We start from the raw sequence: 24,141 nt of genomic DNA, 5'->3' as shown, positions 1-24,141 counted from the left end.
GCCACACGTCTCTCGAAACTGACCGCACATCTCCTCACATTAAAGGCGGCAGCAGCACGTTTTCAAATTTGAAAAGACGCCCGTTGTCGCATCTCCCAGTGACACGCTTTTTGAATTTTGAAATAAGGCGCGCGCTGTCACGTCTATCAGCATTTGTAGGCAGAGCATTTCCCGTCTTTTGGGCGCTCGAGAAACCCAAAAGAATCCTGGCGACGCACCTCGCGCTATCAGTTAACCAATTCGAAGTACGGGACAAATCCACCCGCCACCTCGCGAACTCCCCGCACCAAGGCAGAACCCTTAGCACGAGGAGTGGGGGGCAATTGATGAAGGAAGATTTGGCCCGACCTCGTAACCACTCAACACGTGGCAAAGGCAACAGCTCTACACAACAGCTCGCCAAGGCACGAGCTCCGAAAGGAGGAACCAGCGGTCCGAACTCCCTACAAGGAGCCTGAGCTCTCCCTTAGGCCCTGATCCTTATGAACACACAGGGCAACAACCCGAACTGGCCTGCCCCACGGCAGTTCGGGCCACACCTCTGTCTGAACTCAAGACTTCGCCTTGCACACCACTCCAGCACTTCGCCCCCAGGACACCGAACTGAACAAACCGTACCTGACACCGAAGGAGTCCGTATCCAGGGGCGGCGCACCTGACTGACTTGGGATCTGACGCTTGACAGCCGCATTCCAATGGCCACCTGCCACCGCCACCTGCCACCGCCATCTCCAGTTACAGAGACGGCTCCGACAAGGAGCAGTGGCGGTTCTGTCCCAACAGAGGTGATGACACCTGAACTGGCAGAAGCACATAAGTAATCATACCCGACTTGACAGAAGCCTCGGAGTGAGTGCGCGAAGTGGTTATAAAAGGCTTTCTACCCCCTGAGGACAAGGTATGTGAACTTTGCGCCATCTGGTTTTATCTTGCCTTTGAGAGAATACTAACTTGAGCTTCGGAGTGATCTCGCCGGGTTCCTCCCCGAAGATTCCCCTTTTTTCTCCATTTCAGGCTCCCCTGTTGCTCCAATTAGAGGCAAGGTCGTTGACAGTTAGGACTAGCCGGATTGCGCACCATCAATAATATATTATAATATACATACATATAAATTCTAATACTGTATTATATTATATTACCTTATTGTATATTACACATATTAAGGAGTAGGCTTTTCAGGCCTAATATTGGGCCCGGCCCGCATTATATGCAAGCTTGATGCAAACTTGGGATTTAGGATGAAAAATTTTGCGTCCAGGCTTGGCTATGTAATGCAGATGGGGGCAGAAATGATTATCCCTATCCCTACTTGTCATGCTATCTATGTAATGCCAGTGCCACGATCACCATTCAAGTGGTTCAATGAATTTTCCAATGTTTTTAAACTTCTAATTAAATTGGTTGACTCACCACCAAGCCATATTTTTAAAGAAAATAATAAAAAGAAGCACGGACATGGTCGAATGACCCGGCCAATCATTGAATTGTTGATTCGTGTGACCCAGTTAATGGGTCCTGGGTTAAACAATTGTTCCTTTTTGGTTGTAGTTTTAGTCATTTTAATCATTAATAGTAATTTGTAGTTATGTACAATGCTCACTTGATTTTGTTCAATAGGATGAGTCTATAATATTAGAGGCATACAACTGGTTGAATCATTGACTCGTTCAACCAGATCAATGGGTCATGAGTTAGAAATTAATTTTCCTTTCTGTATTTTTAGTCATTTTTATCATTAATTATAACATTTTTATACTTAATTTTATTCACCATGATAAATGTATAATATTAGAGACACATTCAACTTTTTTGTTTTTCACATTTTCTATAATTTTTTTTTTCTTTATCGTTTTTACCTAGTTTTATATATTTAATTATTTATTACCTATTAATGTTGTCATGGGTTGACATGGACAATTGATTGAACAACAATCTGAAGGAAAAATTGGCTTCCATTTCCAAGAGTGATGTGTTCCAAACTATCAGGCCTCACGGTGGTATATTTAAAATTGTGCAATTTTCAATTTATTATGTCCTTGGTGGTATTTTGTATTGTGGTAGTATGGTTGTTCCAAAATATTGGAATTCGAAATGTATGGTCCCTTGAGTAAAATTTGGGCTCAGTTTGGAAGGAGTGCCACTGCCACTTTTGAGTGTGGAATTGTGAAAACAATGGTCGGGTCACGGGTGCGCCTGGCCCGATCCGTTGATCATTGGTCCTGGTCCAGACTCCAGTTGCAGATTTGCTGTGTTGCACGGCGAAATACCCGTCCAGGTCGGACCGGATACGTAAACGGGTTGTCAGAAAGATACGGAATCGTTGATTCGTTTCATTTCACCACCGTCATAGACAAGAGGGATCAGTCTCCCTTTTATCTCTGTTTATCGACCCTCGGATGGAACTCAAAAATCTGGTATAGCGGGAGAGGGAGATAGTGTTATCAAGCTCAGCTTGCCTCGGCCTGGCTCAGGGCCTTCATGCATGAAAGCTAAGAAGAATTTCTTCAATTCTTGAAGCCCTAGCTCGCACGAGCCGCAATTGTCATTAGCCGATGGGTTCTCCTGGTCCCAATCGTATCGATATCTTCGAGATTTACAGGAGATATTGCGGTAATCAAAATTTTGTCGATTCTTTCATCCATGAATTTAGGGTTTCCTTTATTTGCTTATGCGCTCTGGTAACTATCTTGTTGTTGTTTGTTTCTTTTTTCTTTTTTCTTTTTTCTTGATTAATCTATAATCGCTACTGGACGAGGAAAGTATTTCCTTGAAAGGTTTCAAGCTTTTCAATTTCTTTATGGTGAGCAAGCTAGTAATTTGAATTATGTCTTTGATGCTTGGTGATATTTTGTGGATAACACGCTGGTGATAATTGTACTGTCAATTTTTTGACGAGTGTCTTACGTTATCGTCACAGAATTCTGCCGTCAAGAGCTTCCATTCTTGTCTTTGTTATTTTAAGTTGACATGCATAGCTTGTTTTATAATTAGGGTTTTTTTTTTGGTTTGTCTTAGAATCTTTGTGGTAGACATTTAAGGCAAATGCACAAGCAAATACTGCAAACTTTTCTTGTTTGTGTAATGCTCGAAAATTTGTTGACTTAGCTTGAGTTCGTGAAAGATGTTATTAAGCTATCTAACCATGGTCTTCCTAAAAAGGAGAAATTCGGGAACGCATCTCAAAGGTTTGATTGGAAACTTGGTTAGCTTTTAATTCACTACCATTGTAAGTAATGTTTTCCTCTGGCCGAGTGCCACCTGGGACGGCTGTATTTCTCTTGTGGTGACACTCTTTTTGGTGGGATGCCGGCGATATCAAAGACTGTCATAAATTTGCTACCCAAGAGAAAAAGGATGATCTTGGATCTGCTTTCCTCCTTTGACTTCTTTCTTTGGACATTGACGATTTTCACTCCTTTTTATTGTCATTAAAGTCTCTTATTAATTTCTACTTGGAAGGCTATAACCTAAACCTTGAATTTGTTGATGCAATTGTATTGCAATGATGAGGTTTGTTTTTCAGTTTAGCTGTACAGAAGGGGAAAATGAAAAAAATCTAAGTGAAAAAGAACTTCTAGTTTCTACATGAATCTCGAGTTCTGAACTAAAAATTTTTCTGAGTGCTGCATGGGAGTTAGTCCTTTGGTAAAGCTACTAAGGATTAAATGTTGCATCGTTGTTAGCTTTTATTAATTCAATTGTCCATTGTAACAAAGCTAGCATCCATATCTTTCATTGGGTGCCACCTATAATTGATGCATTTTATTTATACTAACTAAAAGTTATTAAAAGAAAAATAAAGGAGTGCAAGGAAGGGTGTTAAGGAATTGATCCACAGTGAAGAAGAGAGAAGAAAATTCAATAAAAAAGAAGAGAAAAGAAAATGCCCCAAACCCTCAACTCTTACAATTCTTTCAACAAAAGCTGCCTCACAATAACAGAAATTTCAAAGTGACAAAAAAGACACCTTAAACATGCAAAGTTGAATCAATCAAATGGTGCTCTCTACAAGCATAATTGAACTACTCACAATTTCTTTGCCACCTTCCCAAAATCAGACATTTTATTTTTTTTTATGAATAAAACAGACATTATTTGAACATGCATTTTGTTGTGGTGGAGCTATTGTTCATTTGTGGTTGTAATGAGGTTGAAATGAGGGGAAGGTTTGAAAGGCTTTCTAATCTGTAAATTAACCTGGGCAAAAGTTGTATAGTAGGGGTTAATATGGAGGATAGGGAAATTAATGCTGCTGCGGCTTGCTTAGAGTGTTCTATCTCTAACTGGCCTTTGAATTTCCTAGGCCTTCTGTTAGGACTTAGGAGCAAACCCTAGGGAGAGTAGGTTTTGGAACCCAGTGGTAGAAAAGTTTGAGAAGAGATTAGCCTTGTGGAAGAAGAACTGCATCTCATTGGTAGGGCATTTTACTGTGGTCAAGGCTACTCTTGCCAATTTGCCAACTTATTTTGGCTTTATCTTTAGGATCCCACCTAGAGAAACCAAGAAGTTATAGAAATTTATGAGACTTTTTGTGGGAGTTGGGGGAAAGCAAGAAGGACCATCTAATTAAGTGGGAGATCGTGTGCAAAAAATAAAGAGGAAGGCGGTCTAGGAATAGGAAATATGGCACAAAAGAATGCAGCACTTTTAGGAAAATGGTTGTGGAGGTGGCTTTTGGAAAGATGGAGTTTGTGGCATGAAGTGGTGGGTAGTATTCATGATTGTCTAGAGAATGGTTGGGATGTTGGTGTATCTTGTTGGGCTTTGTTGGCAACACCGTGGAAGGAAATTCATAGTATTTTTCCTAAATTTCTTAGGTATGTCAAGTATGATGTGTGCTTTGGAAATTCTATTCGTTTTTTGGGTTGGGAACTGTGCTTTAAAAGTCTTTTTTCCTTCCCTATATTCTATCTCTTTGTATAAAAAGGAGGTTGTGTCAGTGATTTAAAAGGCGTGCCTCCTAGGCGCACAGGCGAGGCACATTTTGGGGTATGCGCATCGCCTAGGTTCTAGGCGTGCGCCTGATGCGCCTTGCGCCTCAGCCCAGGCGTGTGCCTTTTTAAAATTTTGCGCTTTTTGCTTTTATTTTTAGTCTAACGGCTGGTCCGAGAACCCCCTATTTTCTTATGTTGTTCATTCATTAATTGCAATAAAACATCTTCTTAAAAGGCAATGAAAGTTGTAAAATCATTATTTTTTTATGTGAGAAATAAGAATTTCAGACCATAACATAGACTTGTTGGGGCTTGCCTCAAGGGGCGTGCTACAAAAGGCGACTCATAGAATCAAGAATGCAATATGTTTTACATCACATTAACTACTTGAAACAATGCAATTAAGGAAAAAAAGAGATTGTGGGTTTTACATGCTTGAAAATGCTTTATATGTTTGCTTTTATTTTTAAATTTTCATTTGAATACACTTTACATGTTATGTTTATGTATTTTAATTTTAGATAATAGGTTTTTTAAATCATTTACTTTAAAGTTTAAGTTTATATTTTTATTAACATTATGTTTAATATTTTTAATTTTTTTTGCATTCTTTTAAAATTTTTTGGCATTTTTTTGGAATTTTCTGATTTTTTTTTTATTTTTTAGCTTTTTTTTTGTAATTTTGCACCTTTCTTAAAGAGGCGTGCCTCGCCTTGCGCCTCAGGCGCAAATTGGCCCTTGCACTTTTAAAACATCCAGATTCATCCTCACTCAAGTTACTGGTTCCATCCTAGGACTTTGGGTTTTCTAGAGGTTTAAGGGATGAGGAGGTTGGTTTCTTGTTCAGTTTGTTTAGTACCCTCAGTAAGGTTTGTGTGGATCCCTCAAAACCAAACAAAAGGGTTTGGTCTCTAACTTCCAAAGGGTCTCTTTCTTGTGTCTCTTTCTTTAAATTCCTCCGCCAATCCCCTTGTCCACAACATTTCCTTGTTAAGGATGTTGGTGTAGGCCTGTTCCCTCTAAAGCTAGTGCTTTTTACTGGGAAGTTTTCTATGGAAAAGTAAACACCTACGATAACTTATAAAAGAGAAGACCTTTCCTGTGCATCTCACCTAATTGGTGTGTTCTTTGTAAGTCTAACAGTGAGGATTGCTATCATTTACTTATTTCTTGTTTAGTTATTGCGGAATTATGGGATTGGCTTTTTTCTTTGTTTCGGTCCAGGTGGACTTTGTGATTAGAGGTTAGCATGCTATGTGATTCTTCTACCTTTGCTTGGCCTAAAAAAACAGGGAAGTGCCTTTTCAAAAGAAAAAAAAAAATCTATCAAAGCCACTTCTCCAAAAAGTGCCTTTTCATCATGTTTATATTGGTGTAGCCTGAACTGTCTTCTTATGGATTATACTTATAGTGTTTGAGCCTTATAACTAAATTGGTTGATGCAATTGTATTGTGATGATGGGCTTCCTTACCCACCAAAGAAAGGGAAAGAAAAGAAAGGGAAAAAGGATCAGGTGGCCGTCATTGGGAAAGTGGAGCATTTAATGATCTGGTGGGTGGTGGTGTTAAGGCAATTCGAAGGTTTTAGTTACAAGCTTTTCGAGAATAGTTATATTTTCTTCTTTTGTGACATTGTAACTTTGTACTGTTAAGGGAAGCTATCCCACATTTAGCAATGCAATCTTTACAATTACTTATAAAATATGTATACAAAAATAATATGCATCTTAAGCGAGCATTTCCATCTGAATGTTGTGTGTGTGGAAATTACTCATTTCGTGCTGCTACTATCCTACCTGCTTTTGTCGTGTTTTTGATAGGCTACTTGGTTTTCTCTTTAAATGCTGTTTCTTGGTTCTATTATCAATTGTAATAAATGTAGATTACCTGACTTTGATGCAGACATTAGATCAGGAAACAAATATGCCAGCTTGAGGGATGCATTAGCAAAACTCTTGAAACAAGTGGAGGAGTCAAGGGTGCAAAAGAGGTATGGGCCTATTAATAAATATGCAGTCTGCACATGCTTTATAAAAATGTATGTTCTTTTGTTATGAATACCAAGATAATAAACTCAACTTGGCACTCTAGTTCAAGTTGGAAATTAATTGAAACTTAATTACTTCAGTCAAAATTTAAAAACTAAATAAAGCAAACCAATTATTTAACATTCTATTCATGGTTTTATGTATTTTCCCAATTTATTTCCTATCCCCCATGTTTCTTTATAGTTTATATATTTTTCTCTATGGTTCTTTTCTCTATTTTCTATAGCCATTAATGGAGATTGTTCCTCTATAGATGTCATCATAGAGGGGGAAAACAATTGGGGTTGGATGGTTTCCAAGATTAAAAAAATTGGCTTTTTTAAACATCTTATTTATTTTATTGTCCATTCAAGAGGTGTAAATGACTAAATGAAAAATCACTTGAGTAGGTGGCCACTTGGGTTTCTTTATCATTTTCCTTGCCCTTGGGCTTTGGGGAATGGTTGAATAGATCACCATGCTTTGCTTGTCTACTGTTTCTTAAAATAAGAAAAACTTTAAGGCACATCTGCACTAAGCAGCTTGGACTGAACCTTGAGTTTGAAAGCTCATATACAAATAAATGGGAGTATTACATTCAGTACATTTTGTTTAGTTCTACTTTTCAGCTATATATAAGAAAATAAATAGAAGGATTTGTCTGGAGAGAATTGATCTTTATGCCTCTTCCACCACCATTTTCATCTTTTTGTGCAAGTAATTTGAAAACCCTTTATGAGATTAACCTAGAGGATTAATCTATAATATCACTGTTAATGTTTAGGTTTTCTTCCAGTGACAGGCTAATTTTTGAGGACCTTTCAAAGCTCATGTCACGTTTAGACTTGATGGTGAGTTTTGTTTCAAGTTATGTGAAGTTTACAAATGTGTAGAATTTCATTAAGCAGTGTTATCTTTTTAATCTTTAAGGGCTTTAGCCATTTCCTCTCTGTTCTTTTCATGTTGTTTTTGTTCACTAGGATTGAGAATATGTGGTTATTGATGAACTTTATTGGCTTCCCTTTTCTTTTATAGGTAGATTCTTGTCAATTTGCACGCTTCTATGACTTTGTGTTTTTCATGTGCCGTGAAAATGGTCAAAAAAACATAAGTAAGTCATCTTCATAACTCTAATTCAATCTAACCTTTTTTTGAGAAGATGCCTCTGAAAATATCTGTGCAGAACATGTCTCCTAATTCAATTTATTATGCATTCTTCACTCTCTTTTTGTGCTTGTTTACCTATTTCAATTTGAAAATTACTGATAAAAAATTTCAATTTGAAAAATTTAGCTGTAAGCAGGGCTATAGCAGCTTGGCGATTAGTTTTGGCAGGAAGATTTCGCTTGCTTAATCAATGGTGTGGCTTTGTTGAGGTAAAAATTCTAAGTTCTATTATTTGCAATGCTTGCATGCTATTCTTTATTTTTCCTATTTGGTCCCAAAATTGGCTATTAACCAAACCACTTACAACTCCTTCGTCTTCCTTTTGTGAGAGGTTGCTGTTTTATCTATTTATTTGTTTTTCTAAACATAGGGGGCATTTCTTGGTGCAATGGTAAAATCCTGGGCTGTCAAGCATGAGAATGTGGGTTTGAGTTGAGAGTGGCCACTTTGCACGAGATAATGCTAGAAAGTTAGGTCCTTATCCAGTCCACCTTACCAAGGCCCTGTATAGCTGGGAGCAACATTGGATAGTGGCCCTATTTATTTATTTATTTTTCTAATAAATCTTTCATGCAACAACTTGTTGATAGGGCTGCAACATGGGCTGGGTTAGCGTGAACTCAACCTGAAAAGGTTGGGTTGGGGTTAGGGTTGAATTTTGCCAACCTGACTTCTCTTCTGGCTGGGTTAGGGTTGATCCCTTGGGCAATCCGATTGAACCTGAACCTGACTCTATTGTCACTATTTTGTTAGTCCATTTACCGGTTTGTCCCAACTCTTAAGCCCTAACCCTAAAGACAAGTTGTTATTAGTGATTTTCGTTCTATTATTACTAATTTCATGATTTTAAATCTTCAATAGAAGATCTATTATAATTCATAATAGACTCTAATATTGATAAAAAAATTCATAATGGACTAATAATTTGAAATTCCTTTTTTCATTTTTGTACTAAAAAACCAATAAAAACATCAAACAAGCAAATGCCAATAAAAAATATGGTTAGTCTATGGTCATAAAAGTTCTGTATAGGTCTCTTAGTCAAAGATTAAGAGAATTTGGAACACTGATGAGATTTTTAGATGGAGAAAGGTTGGTTCGAAAACCCAACCTAAAGTTAAGGGTGAGGCATTTTATGTTTGGTTAGGGTTAATGTTGACTAGGTTGGTTGTACCCTTTTCTTTCTTAATCAACAAATTCTTACCTTTCAAAAAAATGTTGACTAGGGCGGGTTGGGGGTTCAGAATCTTGGGTTGACCTCAAAACAACCTAACCGGCCTGATTTGCACCCCTACTTGTTGATAACTGCACAGGCATAAAAACTCCTACTCCCACTTAAGAGTTCCTGAAGGCTTCCCTTTACTTAGAGATCACTGCATTTTTTTCTCCTTATTGTCTGCTTGCAACATGCTATCCTTTCTATTCTCAAATAAGTCCTTTTCCATGAAATTATCCCCTCTGTGCATTGTAGCACTGCCCTGCAGATTTCTCCATATGCTCTGTGACCTTGGGTTTGTCGTTTGATTTTTTTCCTTTTTCATCCTGTGTCCCATTTTTTTTTTGATAATTGATCCTGAGTCCCATTTTTTTTTTGATCAATAACTGTGAAATGTATTCATTAAAGATAAGAAGAATTACAAAGCAAGGGGGGGGGCTAAACAATCTTAGCTCCCTGAAACAGTCTATGAGCAGCAAATACAATTACAATAAAGCCCAAAACAAAGAGTTTCTATTAACCCCTTGCCTGGCTAAACCATCTGCCAGAGAGTTTGCACTTCTCTTAACCCATTTGTACTGAATTTCAACATCCTTAGCCAGCCACTTAAATTTTCGTTTTTCATTGCTGTACTTCCATATCCTTGAGTTATCTTCTTTTAACCAGTTCATCACCACTTCAGAATCTCCTTCAATAATCAGCTTTCTAATCTGCATCTCCTTGGCTTTTTGAACCCCTTCAATGGCTGCAAGAATCTCAGCCCTCAAGGAATCCCCTTCCCCAATTGGTCCTGAAAACATAGCTAACAGATTTCCATGTTCATCTCTTATCCTGAGTCCCATTTTTCAACACCTTCTTTTCAGCAAGAGAAATCTGGGCAGAACCTGTTCCCCCCCAAAGTGAAGCTTTTTGGGTGGGAAGCCTTCTTGAATATTATCAACATGTGTGATATGCTTCAATGGAGGTCTAAGTGGTGCCTTTCTCCTCTTATGTGCATCCTCTGCTTCAGGAGTGGCAAGAGTGCAACTCTATTTCTTGAGTACTCCTTTGCCAAAATAGTGTGGAACTTTTTCCTTGATTTGTTTGGAGTTACTTGGGTGCCCTCTGCAGATCTGGTAGAGTAACTCTCATCATTGCTGCTCCATTTCCACCAAAAAGAGTGAAATTACTTTGGCAGTGTGCTAGGGCAGCAGTATTATGGGGTGTTTATTGTGAAAATAGTGCATACATTTTTGAGAACAAACATTCTGACACAAGTACTTTGTTAAACTATGCATGATCTGGGTTGTTCACTGGGTGAAGACAAGGAGTACCAATTGAATTCGTATTGAAAGTGTTGTGACTTATGGTGGCTAGTTTCTCTCCTCTGAGACATGTAGTTTCTGTATTGTCAAATCATGCCATCTCTGTGGTAATTAAACTGTGATAGTAGTTCTGTAGGGAACCCATGCTAGTTGGATGTTGGGGGGATGCTTAGAGATCATAAATCATGAAGGTAATATTTTAATGAGTTATTCTGGTCCAGTGGGGGTTGGCAATTCTTTAAGGACTTTAACTCTTAGCAATTCCACAAAGATTGGAGCTAACCTATGTTTATGTTGTTATTTATTTGGAAACTGAAAATTGACTTTTCTTTTTGGTTGTTAAAGTTCGACTTCATGCTATCCTTGTGTTGATGTTAAAGATGAATTTTCTTGATTTAGGTCCCTGCAAGTTGATGGGAGTTCTAAATCTTTTGCATTTTTATCTCCCAATATGCAAAGTAGAATTATATACTGTGAAGTTATTTTCAAATTTTCATTTAGAACTTTGTTAACCCCCTTAGTTCAATGAATATCACAAGGGCCTGAAATACAATGTTTCGTTGGATATCACAGTGAACTTTGTCAAACCCTTCTATGCTGCGAAGTTATCACAAATTCATGCTACATTAGACTGTTTTTCCCATGTTAGTTTTCACGTTCATGTAGGACCCATGGAAAAATGGGTATCACTTACCCACCTAGGGGCATAGTTGTCAAGGCGCCTAGGCGACCACAGGGCGCTCAGTCGCCTAGGCGATGGAATTTGAAAGTATAAAATATATATCCTAAACTACTTTATTTGTTTTTTATACTAACCAACATACCTGTATGCTAGCTATTAGCAATAAAATCATTCGAATAAAACATAAAATGCCATAGCTAGCATCCAGGCCAACAAAAATGGGGGATTGCAGACAAGAAAAGAGCGAAAAATAAGGGGGCAGTGCCCCTGTTTCATTCCCAACATAAGTTGTCCAAGAGGACGATGTGGACTGTGTTTAAGGGGGTGGAGACCCAGTTTCAGGCTAAAAAAAATGGAGGATTGTTAAAAGTAAGAAAGAAGGAGTACCAGTGTGATTTTAGGAAGGAGGAGGAGGAGGAAGCAGAGCCCCTGTTTCATCCCAAAAATATTTCAAGAAGAAGAAGGAAAAAACGTACCTGGAGGTCTTGGACTACTTGGACTGAGCAATGGAAACTTCTCAGCTCTCGGTTCAAAACTCAAATTCTCAAACCCAAAGAAACTTTCGTAGTTTTAATGTAAAAGAGAATTACTTTAATAAAAAAATGATAATATACAACAGGGTCTATTCTAATAAGATAAAACAAACCAATAAAATGATATAATACATATGCACATTCAAAAAAATAGTATAACATATATATGGGTGAGCGCTCAATACTAAAACACCTGGGTGTTGGGCGAGGTGACTTCTAAAAATTGCCTAGTCGCCTAGGCGTTGCCTTGACAACTATGCCTAGGGGATAAGTTGACAAGATGTGTTGGGACAATTTTGCCCATTCTAACAACGACTTTTTATGGATAAAAGAGTCGTTGCATAATTTACCTGAGAAGCAAATGAACACAGGTAAGTTTACTTGGGTAAGTGCACCCAGGTAAATAGCTTTCTGAAAAACAAATGGGGCCTAAAAGTCTTATCAAAGTTGTGTTTGGCGATTCCCATAGTTAATTTTTCACCTTCATGGGAATCTTTCACCTAGGGGTACTATCTTCTGCAATGACCTTGGTCAAATTTTCATTCTACATATCGCAATTGGAGTATGTAGTTTGGGTTAGTGATGGCAAAATTTCTTTATTTTCCACTCTGAATGGGGTCTTCCTGCTTGTCTGTGAAATATATAGTCTTAGATACTTTGGTGTGGACATATGAATAAAGGTTCTGAATGATATGATGAATTTATTGTCTTTCATTCTATTCCTGTCAAGGTAACTAATATATTGAATTGCATTTAGAAAAATCAAAGGCATAATATCTCAGAGGATACCTGGCAACAAGTTCTAGCATTTAGTCGGTGTGTACATGAAGATCTTGAAGGGTATGATCCTAAAGGTATTATTTTCAAAGTTTAGCCATCGTATGCACCTACAATCTTGAATGATGTTTTTACACCTTTGCTTTATATTTTGATTTTTGCCCCCTTTCTTTGGGAGTCGGTTGTATTGCAAGTTAGAATTCATGAATACAACTTTTAGCATTACTATATTGGCTTTACCTCTGAAACTGAATTAAGCACCCTCCAGAATTCAATTTAATGTTTACATGCAGCAGCACAGTTTGCTGCAATCCTGGCTAAGCTACTTTAACTTGAAGTGGGTGGGCATGCCTTGCCTGGCCCTTCTGTTCTTGTCTAAATTGCATGTGGACATAAGTTGGTTTCAATCTGGACCAGTAAATTTTGACCTGTATAAATATGAATCATAATCTTAGAATATCATTTCAGTTGTTACCCCCACTTGTCTATGCATAATTACAAGTTTTTTGTTCATTTGTTTTGGGTATTTTTATATATGGTTTTTTTTTGGTACTTGACTGTTTTGCAGGTGCCTGGCCTGTACTTATAGATGATTTTGTTGAACATATGTACAGGTTTGATTTCTTTTCCATAATAAAATTTGTACTTGATGCTTTTTAGTAACAAATATTATTTGAAGCTTGTTCTGCCCAAAGCTATCTGACCCCTTTGAATGTCAATTCAGAAAATTCACTTTTCAAAAAAAAAAAAAATAATAGTAATAATGGAATGGTTTGTTATACCCCATTGTGGATGTTTGTACATTTGGGCCATGAGAATCTACCTTGAATTTCCCTGGTTGGCTGGCCTTACATTTCAGGTTATCCATTATCATAACTACTGCATGTCAGAACTGATAAAAAAAACAAAAAAAGAAAAAAACTACAGCCCAGTCAGTTCTTGATGATTCGTGCTTAAACCATGAGATGTCATCGATTTTTTTTGACACAATATTAACATGGTTCCAGGGAAGCACTATGGAAACCTTACAGGGAAATTTGCAATTCCTGCATGGTTCCAAGGGAAGTTTCCTTTGAGGAAACATTTCTGTCAAGATCTTGACACAGTACCATCTTACCAAAACCCTGTGTACATTATCTTGGCATGGATAAAGTGTTGAGCGTTCTTTTTTCTTCCCACTAAAAATCAAATTGTCTATTATGGACTTGGAATGTATTGGAACAAGTTGAAGAAAAAAAAACTGTGATCATTCCAATAGTTAAATTTCAAATCTATAATATACTTGGCTGGACAAGGTCATTGTGTGAATGATTTGGAAAAATTCCAATAGTTAAATTCATTGAAAGTAAACAAAATTTGTTACTCTAAAATGAGCTTTTGTTGTGTAATGATAAACCATGTTGCCCAGATATGACAAGAACACAACTGGATAAGGTGTTGTATATGAAATTTACATTAAAAATTGAAGCATCTGAAATGATATGGCACCACCTTATAAGTATCTAGGTAGCATAGGTGATCAGCACTGTTAATCAACAGTGGTATACTGGTATCAAGAGCTCCAGGTCATGAATAGGCATTTTGGCATATGTCAAGAAGTCTTCCAAGTGGACCAAAAATTAAAATTTCTTAAACTTAAATAAATAGAGACATTAGGCTACCATATTTTCCCATATAAATGCTTCAAACACATTCCATAATCAAGGATAAAATATCGATACGATATTCCAGATACGGGGTGTATCATATCCATATCATCACATCCAGATAAGCATGGATACCACTGATACATAAATGTTTTAAAATATTTAAAAACATAGTTTTCAAGGCGCCAAGGCAAGGCTAGGTGACATGGGGCGCCTTGTCGCCTAGTCGCCTAGGCGATGGACTTTTTTAAGTGAAAAATACATATCCTAGGTAGTTCCCTAGGTCCATAACCATATTTTCTTAATAACTATCCATAATTTTCATGAGAAAATTATAAACTTCATGTTTATGTCTAGAAAATCAACATATTTATGAGAAGAAAAAGAAAAAAGAAAAGAAAATTCAAAAAATATGGGGACTGAACCCCTATTTTTGTTACAGGAAAAGAAGAAAAGAAAAGGTGGAAGGAGGAGGAGGAGAAGAAGAAGAAGTGGAGGAAGAAATGTGTTGATTAGACAAAACATTAAGTTTTTCCCTTATTGGTTCAAATTCTGAAGTCTTTGAGGGTTCAATACAGCAGTTAGCAATGTTTGTACAGTATACAAAACTGCTAGGCGACTGGGCGAGGTGAGCCTCCAAGGGTGCCTTGTTTCCTAGGCGTCGCCTTGACAACTATGTTTAAAAAGTTTGGAGGTCTCTTTCCCTACCCCCTAATGGTTATAGAATCAAAAAAGTAAAAAAAAGGAGAGCATCAGTCATTGATACGCACCAATACCCAACTTTGGGTGTATTGGACGTATTGATATTTTGATCCTTGGTCAATTCTTTTCTAGTTTTTTTTTTCTCTCTATCCCCATTTTCCCAATTGGATTTTATATTTTGAAATCCTTTTTTTTAGTTTAAATAATTATTAATAATATTTTGGAAATTTTTATCCTAATCAGATATAATTATGTAGTAATGATTAATACAGGTGAATTGCATAACAAAAAAAAAAGGGTGGATTGGTTGCACTGTCTGCTTTATCTACGCTGTCATAAGAGCATTTTAACAATCAAATTAGAGGGTTGTATTTTTCTCAGTTTCCCATTCCTTCAGCATTGGGATTTTCCTAAGGAATCTGTAGCTTATGGGAAGTACAATGGAACTGAATCCTTCTTGCCTTGCCAATCACTATAAGAAAGATCTTTGATCCATTTGACTGGAGAGAATGGTTTGCAGTCTGAATATTGTATTCTTGTTTTGACTTTGAGAGGTAGCAGGGAAGAGGAAGAAGAATATGATCCAAGTTCCATGCCATGGCTGTTACGCAAATCAAATGAAACAAGCTATTTATTTTTATGTAATTATTTTATTAAATAACTGTTCTGTTAGGTGCTATAGGTTCACTTTATTTTCAAATTGGGATGATTAGTAGATCCTGACCTGGCTTAGAAAACAGGAATACTGGTTACAAATCCAAGGTTTACTTTAGGAGGATATAAGCATCCATGTTAGAATCTGCTTTGTTTTTCCTAAGAGATTTAATATCCTGCTATTTTAATATCATACAAGCAGCATGAATTGGGTATGTCATGTACTTGCTTGAAGATGGTCTGTTAGATGCTGAAACTTGATTATAGTGCTGGAGGCACTTTTTCTTTCTTTTTATTTTTTTTTGGGTTGCGGGAGGAGGGTGCATGACTCCAATTTTGAAAAACCCCAATGTGTGGGGAAGTGCTGGGATGTGGGCCCTTTGTCCTAGTAGGTCACCTGGGTGCATAATTTCTCCGAGGTCGTTCCAAATAAAATATCTTGGTTTGCCTCGCTTGGCATGCTGAAGATTTCCTTCAGATCACTTTTGCTTTTCCTTCAACATATGCCCAGCATTTATTTCCTTTTTCTTCTTTGTTGTTCATATGTTGCAGAGTCACCCGTTCCAATGCTTGCAGCACTCTGAGTTGTGGCTGTAACTGTGGTGACCCGGAAGCTGAACCATGCATATCTGATGACTCTCTTCCTGGTATGCCTGACAATCTTAAAAATTATCAAATTGTCTTTATTCTTTTACAATGGAGCGTAAGAAGAAAACTTAGTCCTAGGATTTAATGCTGCTATATTTTTCAGGATTGAATGTTTTCTCTGGTTCGAAGAGGAAGTTGCTTATGGACTTTGATCAGCCTGAATTTGAATCATCAAAATCTCCCTGTTGGAAATCCTCACATGCAGAGCTTTCATTGAATTCTAAGAGAAGTAGAATTTCTCCAGCTCATAAACCAGAGTACTGGGAGGATAATCCACCTGGTAATGCTACAGATGACTACATGGAAATAGTTAAGAATAATAGCCCGTTGGCATCCTCAAACAACTCGCCATGTGCAGTTGAAGGTAGTCTGTCAAAGGGATTTGCAGGACTCCTATCAACCAGTTCTTGCTTGCAGTTTGATCAAAAAAGGAGGGTCTCTTTCACATAATAATGGCCACCATAATACGACTACTAAAAACCGAAGAAAAGAATATCTTGTTGCGAGTGGAATTAATCGAAGTCTCCAGTTTACTACCTGATTTTGTGTTATTTTGGTCATTGGAAGCTCTTTGATTTTTGATTCATCGATGCTTGTTTTTGTATTCTACTGTTATAAATCATAAATCAATGACATCGTTTAATTTGTTTGCGGAAAAGTACGGACAGGCCTAATGCAGATTTCTTTTTCACTGTAAATCTATAAACATTCAAATGGTCAAAAAACCACAATCTATGCACCCATACCTGCATACCTGCCAGTGAATTGGCACCTACCCCAACTATATTTTGTGCCTATGAATTCTGACCCTGGTCTGAACGTCATTCTCCCATTTGCAGAATTCTGACCCATTGCAGAATTCTGATTTCCATCGTAGATCTACAATATTTCAAGAGGTCAATTATTCTTACTTTATGCACCAATGTGCACCCGTGAATTAACATTAATTTCAAGTTGTCACCTACCCCAACTGTACTTTGTGCGTATGAGTTCTAACCCTGGGTTCAACCATCATTCTTCCTATTGTTCCAAACTTATCATATACCATAAAATGGAATTATTGGGTTTTGGATTGTAGGCTAGTTGTAGCAGCTACTGCCTATTGTTCCTTTTTCTTTATCTTATGGGGTAAATATTATATATTTTCCTTTGTATTTTAACCATTTATATTGAACCCCTTTTTTTTTCCGCTACTGAACTATTTATATTGTACACAGCAATTTGTATTTTCAACATCTCTCCTGCCACCAGGTTCAGGCCCAAGCCCGTGGGGAATATCTGGCTCGCAAAATTTCCGTTTCTGATGTGGTATTGAGCCTAGGCCGGGTTTTCACTCATACTCCTTTCAAATTGGGGCTTTTTTTTTTGATAAATAAGAGAAAAACAAGAAAAGACCACGAAGTTGAAAGTCATTCACGTGAGATGACATAACAATGTTACTGAAAATGGGCCATGCATCTGTAAGTGCATCAAATCTTGGCATATGGTATTTGGTAGGTTCAACCTTTATCTGGTTTCAGTTATGGAATGCATCAAATTGGTTATACTTATGATTTCCAAATGAAGATGATGCCAACGAGAATGACAATAAGAGCAGATTCGCTCCACACTCAACCACCACTTAAGTATTTCCATCATGGTTGGTGATGGTAATCTTTGAAACAAAGTTACCGATTTTAGCTCTGAGCTAGCTTATGATGTCTGTCGAAGACAGAACAGAGACTATGGAGATTGAAGAGGGTTAGTTTTTTTTGCTTTTTGTAACCCAAATTATACCTTTTAACAAGTTCCATCCATTATGGTCGTAGTTATCGTTGACTATGAAATGTTTATCATGAGTGCCGTGCTAAAAAATAATTGGATGTCACAGGATAATCCAGCGGATTAGAGAATCGAGATTTGCTCAGAGCGTGTAGCTAGAGAATCTGGATTTGCTGTTAAATCTCATGCATCATATCATAGAGCGCCTCTCAGTAGTCAGTCCTCAGTCCTCAGACCTTGCCCATGGTCTTTAATTTTCTGTTCTCCATAATTTTAATTAGGTTGGTTATTAGTAGTAGTTGTTGAAGTTTGATTATTTATTTACTGATATTATGCATATTAGGTAGAAGTAGAATGGAATAACTAATTAAACAAATTAAGTGTGACAACACAGAAATCATATATAGAATAAGAGCGATGGAGGGTATTATTATTAGTAGTAGAAACTAGAAATTAAAGTAGCTACATAGGTAGGAGGTAGGAGGAGTACAACAGAAGAGAGTTTTAATTTATTTAATAGTAGGGCGAGGGTTAGCAACAAGAGTAATTGCTAATGCCTTATTATAGGTAAGGTAGGTAGGCATATGCAGCGTGCATGATAGCTGCTATTAGTTGATAATTAGAACAGAACATTGAGGAGGTGTTGGTTCTTATTAGTGGTGGTGCAAGGGTCGTAGCAGAAGTTGTTGGTGTCGACACAGCGGCATTGAGGAGGATAGGAAAGGGCACAAATACACTGCTTGCAAGCTGAATGGCAGTATTCCTTAATGTCTGCACACCTGCAAATTGGAGGATTGGATTTTGTACAGTAGCATGTATCACAGCATGCCTCCGACGACGTCTTATCTCCCACTGCTAACCTCCACAAAACAACCACTTCATTTTAGAGATTAATTGCAAAACAAACACTCAAATTTTAAAGCCCATTCATTATCACAATAAATTAATTTTCTCACCTTGAATGCCCACCGAGCCGAGGAAGGATGACATATCCACCCTACCATCTGCTCCACCAGCACATATTGCCACAACAGCTGCTATTACAACCACTGCCACAACTTTCACACCCATCTCTCTCTCTCTCTCTCTTCGTATCTAAGTGAGTATATATGTCTACCTTTCTTACATTAGTTGGGCTTTTATAGACGACGGAGCTAATAGTAAGTGTGTGGGAGATCGACTAGGGAGCAACGCAAGTTCATCCTTCCATTTGTCTCATGTCCCCATCTATACACAGATTGAGAGAGATTTTGATTATTTGGCTAGTGAAGCGGAGAAAGGAAATGGAGAAATCTTATCCACAATAAAAGGGAGGAATCTCTACGTTCAGTGGATGAAAAACACCTTGGCAAATAAAAATAAATAAAGAACGAAAAGCACGTGCTCTTTTCTTTACCAATTAATCTTGTCTTATCCCTGTACGTCGGCAAATAAAAAACACAAGTGTCGGTCGAACTACACACTGAAACAAGTAGTTCCACACACCACACACTACACACTGAAACATAGGTCGTTCCTCTTAAGTATCAAATTGAGATACTTAAGAGGAACGACCTATGGCACAGGCCAAATAGGCCCGGGCTGTGCCGTGCCATGCCACGAATCAGGCTTATTCGTAGGCTGAGCCTTGGGTCGGATTAGGCTGATCCATGAGAGGTATTTTTTTTTTTTAAATTAAAAATAATAATTTTTTTTTTGCAATAAATTAATAAAATAGACAAAAAATTAAAAAAATATATTAAAATTTTATATTATATGAATTTTGATGTATATACTTGTTCATATGCAATAATAAAATAAAATTATATATATGAACTATGTGGCATGCTGGCACATGGATCGCGGGCAGCATGGCCCATTCCTTTTAAGCTACTGGCATCATGTTTACTGCATAAACAGGGAAATCTGCTATTGGATATGTTATTTTATCAAGGAATCTAACAACTGTTTTTGCAGCCCAATCTGAGTGATGGGTTTTGATCGAGGGATTGAAGAAAGCAGTCAGCCTAAGTATCAAATCTATTCAAGTTTTTTAGGACTATTTAGGCATCATGGAAGCTATCAACGGTAATATGGAAGAACACTGGGAGACAAGTTACTTGAAAGATCATGTTATGTCTCTTTTGAGTTCTTTTGATAATATTGGTATTAATCATATTAATAGAATGTCAATCTCTGTTACTCATAACCTAGCATATAATGTCTCCACCGAGGGCAGCCACTCAGCCAGGAAACTCCATGTATTTCTGATCTGAATGTTTAATATATTTTCTTTTGAAAAAAAAAAAAATTACACCTCTAATAAAAGGGGTTGTGGGTAGGAAATCCGAACTAGGGAAGAGTTTGTGGGTAGGAAATCCGAACTAGGGACCAATAACGTATGATACTGACCCTTGGAATTGGACGACTTATCTATGCTAATGCTACATATGAATGAAATCAGAGAATGCTTGGGCACCCCTTCTCTTATTCTGGATAAAATGACAAGTTCCTTATTGGATGAAAACTTTTCCACCACCATTGAGGGGGGGGGGGGGGGGGGGGGGGGGGGTCTTATATATACAACATGATTTTTTTTTTGTTGTTGCTGGTTTTAGAAACAAATCAAAACTATCTGCTTTGAAAACAAATTGTTTAAAAAAAAAATACAAAAAAATGTCCCTGAATTTCTGGTTTCAAAAACATGTTCTCATCTGATTATTTGATATCATGCTATATAACTTATAGGGTTTGACTATGATATGGAAAATATATAATATCTGAAAATTTTCTGACCAGTCAATTGAAATCATAAATCTGATAGCCAATCATGTGTTATTTATCAAAATTCATGGGTGAATTTTAATTGGTCAAAACTCTTCCCATACCATATCTTTTCCACATCATAGATTTTTCCTAACTTATATATTAACAAATTTGTTTTTTATTTTAAAAGCTATTATTTTGATGGCTCCAAAATTAAAACATGTATTGTATTTTTGAAACAAAATCAACTTATTATTTTCTTTAAGAACAAAAACAGAGTTCAAGAACATATTTTGATTTTTTTTGCTGATGTGATGATTTAAAAAACAAATGAAAACGAAAGCTTTCATCTTGTAAAACGCCTCTAGAACTTACTATGTATTTTTTAAGTTACATGCACGGGTGGAATTCATAGAACTCAATTACAGTATTGATAATATTATCAACTGATTTATATAATTCCTAGAAATCAATCAATTACGACTTACGAGATTGATATTATTATCAAGTCATTTAATCATTTATATGGCAAACACCTAACCGAATGACGTAATTTCAACAATAGTCACCGGCGCTTTGGCATTTTAATTGCATAGGAGATGATGATATTAGATCTTGGGTATATGGAAAAATCTATGGTGCGGAAAAGATATGGTATGGAAAGAGTTTTGATCAATCAAAATTCACTCATAAATTTTGATAAATAACACCTGATTGGCTATCACTTTTATAATTCTAATTGATTCATCACAAAATTTTCAGATATTATATCTTTTCCATATCATAGTGGAATCCTATATATATCTATTAATTATTTATATGACAATATCTATGATGCCACAAATGTAGATATCAAACCACCAGATTACTGTTTGGTGACAGGTTTAGAGGGTATTTAGTACTCTAGATCATATGGTTCAAATTAATTACACAAATTGAACGATATCATACTCTCTCTTTTATATTTGCATGTGCCAATTCTTCCTAGCAAGATTTATTAGGCTTTTATAAACCCAACTCCTCTCTATATCTGTTGCTGCTAAATTAAAGGTCATTTTTTTGTGATTGGCCTCCGCACCTAAACAATTCAAAAAATTTCATGAGGATAGTTAATAAAACAGAGATTGCCATAAAAAAATAGGGATCCTTATCAAGAAATGGAGACCAAACAAAATTTTAATACGATGGTTTGTCGTGAATGGTGACCGACTTGTTACTGTTTATATCCATTCAATGCTTTTTGTGTTTGATGGACAGGTGGGGGAATGAATATCCATTCTCTAAGTTCAACGAATTTTTAAAAGAGAAAAAGAAAATACGTGCTCTCTACGTATATATGCAATTCTCTCTCTTTCTACTCTCTCTCATGTAAATATGTAACTTTTTATGGAAGGATCAATTATAGCATGTTACTATGTAATACATTTTGATCTTTTTATAATTTTAAAATTTAATTTTATCCTTTTTTAAGTCATACAACACAATCCCCTACATGCTTGTTCATGACGCTAAATTTTGAGAATGGTGCACCTCCCTCGGTATCAGGCAACAATACACCTTGGTGGGATACCTATTGACAAACGGACTGGCCGAGGTCACGAACAGAACCATACTGGACGGACTAAAGATCAGGTTGGATAGAGCTAAAGGCATGTGGGCCGATGAACTACACAGCGTCCTCTAAGCATACCGAACCACACATCAGACAACGACGAGAGAAACTCCTTTCGGCCTGACCTACGGTACGAAAGCAGTGATCCCAACGGAGATTAGCTAACCAACGCTTCGGATCCAAGGGTATAGCGAGGCCGAGAATGATGAGGCGCTTAGAGCAAACTTATACCCGATAGAAGAAACCCGAGAACAAACACAAATTAGGATGACCATCTATCAGCAGCGAGTGACCTGCTACTACAACTCCAGAGTGAAAGAAAGGCACTACAGGGAGGGAGACCTTGTCCTTAGGAAGGTCATGGTTTCCGAACCTGGAGTAGGAAAGCTGGGCCCCAACTGGGAAGGCTCTTACCGGATTAAGCAAGCTCTCGGCCCCGACACATTTTGGCTAGAAAACTTAGATGGAACACTCATCCCTCGGACGTGGAACTCGGAGAACCTCCGGATGTATTACAGATGAATGTAATTTTTTGATGAAAGTAATGAATGAACGAATGAAGCAAAGTTCCTCTTCACCTCACCCCGTCACCTCGTCACCTCGGAGTGTGGTGACCCCCTTGGCAATTTGCACTTAGCGCAAAGAAAATAACGAGACAGAGCCCTCGGCTTCGCTGGTGGAATGCCTCGGCCTCCCCCAAGAAAACACTTGGTAAGAACGAGTCAGGGGAGCTGCACCCCGATGTTGCTACTCCACCATGGCTCTTCATCCACCCAAGTACCTTGGCGGTATACTTCGGCCCTAGACCACGGCCAGGATGCTAGGTCTCTTCAGCATCGCCTGGGATAGCACGGGATTTGGAAGCCAGGTGAGCCCTGCCTCGGGCGTATGACTCCGCCTCAGCTCCCAATATCCCGACAAGTCGATACAAGTGTGCAAATAAACAAATACTATGACTGAATCGTGTGTGCCTTGTGTATCGTGGTTTCAACCTTTCGGAGGGGCAATGACCTTTCACAAAAAAAAAAAGAAAGAGAGAGAAAGAGAAAGGGGAAGAGACAACATGCACAAAACATGTTGTATTGCCTTCACAAAAATTTTGTGTTGGTCTTGTATAGCCTTTACAAAAATTTTGTATTGCCTTCACAAAAAAAAATGGAAAGTATTACAACGATAAAAAAATGGGAAAAAGTCTACGCCTATGCCTCGTCATTGGCAGAAGGGGGAACGGTGCCTTCGGTTGGTTGAACCTCGGCAGGAGTGTCAGGGATCACTTGCAGTCCCTCGACATCAAAATCTGGCAGCACCAATAGGAGTGCATTCTTGGTATCTTCAATGCCATCGAGGTAGAACGATGAAGCATACTTCGTCATTGCATCCAAGTAGTCGGAAGACTTCTTATACACCTATATTGCCTCGGCCGCTGCCTTCTTTGACTCCACTGCTGAAGCTAGGGCTTCGGCAGCTTTCGCCTCCACCTCGAGAGCCTTCTTTTTGGCCTTGGCAGCTTGTCTCTCCACTTCCGTGACGATGCTTTCCACCCGCACCCGCTCCATTTTCTCTTTGGAGAGCCTTTGCCGCCCCTCCTTCAGTTGAGCCTCGAGGCGCTCCCGATGTTCGTCCAGAAGCGCCTTTCGGAATTTCTACTGCTTGTCCTCGGCCGTGACGACTGGCTTCTGGAGCTTCTCCTCCGCGGCCTTCTTCTCCTTCTCTGCCTTGTTGACACGACCCAA

At 37.8% G+C, this 24,141-nt stretch overlaps 1 protein-coding gene across 2 annotated transcripts; it reads left to right on the top strand.

Annotated features, from left to right (window-relative positions):
- Window positions 1-2,336: 2,336 nt before the first annotated feature.
- AAR3 (defective in cullin neddylation protein (DUF298)) lies at window positions 2,337-16,948 on the top strand. Of its 2 annotated transcripts, none has more exons than XM_010259315.3 (9): window positions 2,337-2,610; window positions 6,837-6,924; window positions 7,758-7,812; window positions 7,997-8,072; window positions 8,255-8,337; window positions 12,621-12,717; window positions 13,209-13,254; window positions 16,195-16,289; window positions 16,394-16,948. In XM_010259315.3, the coding sequence occupies exons 1-9, from the start codon at window positions 2,553-2,555 to the stop codon at window positions 16,738-16,740; spliced, it is 945 nt and encodes a 314-aa protein (XP_010257617.1). In that variant the 5' UTR covers window positions 2,337-2,552; the 3' UTR covers window positions 16,741-16,948. The 2 variants fall into 2 exon arrangements, with proteins under 2 accessions (XP_010257617.1, XP_010257608.1); XM_010259306.3 differs by having other exon boundaries at window positions 2,402-2,610; window positions 7,746-7,812.
- Window positions 16,949-24,141: the final 7,193 nt, after the last annotated feature.

The sequence above is a fragment of the Nelumbo nucifera genome, chromosome 3, assembly GCF_055504915.1.
Source record: "Nelumbo nucifera cultivar China Antique chromosome 3, China Antique-T2T, whole genome shotgun sequence".
Taxonomy (NCBI): Eukaryota; Viridiplantae; Streptophyta; class Magnoliopsida; order Proteales; family Nelumbonaceae; genus Nelumbo; species Nelumbo nucifera.
Note: the sequence above shows the minus strand (reverse complement) of the source record. Positions and strands in the feature narration are given on the sequence as shown.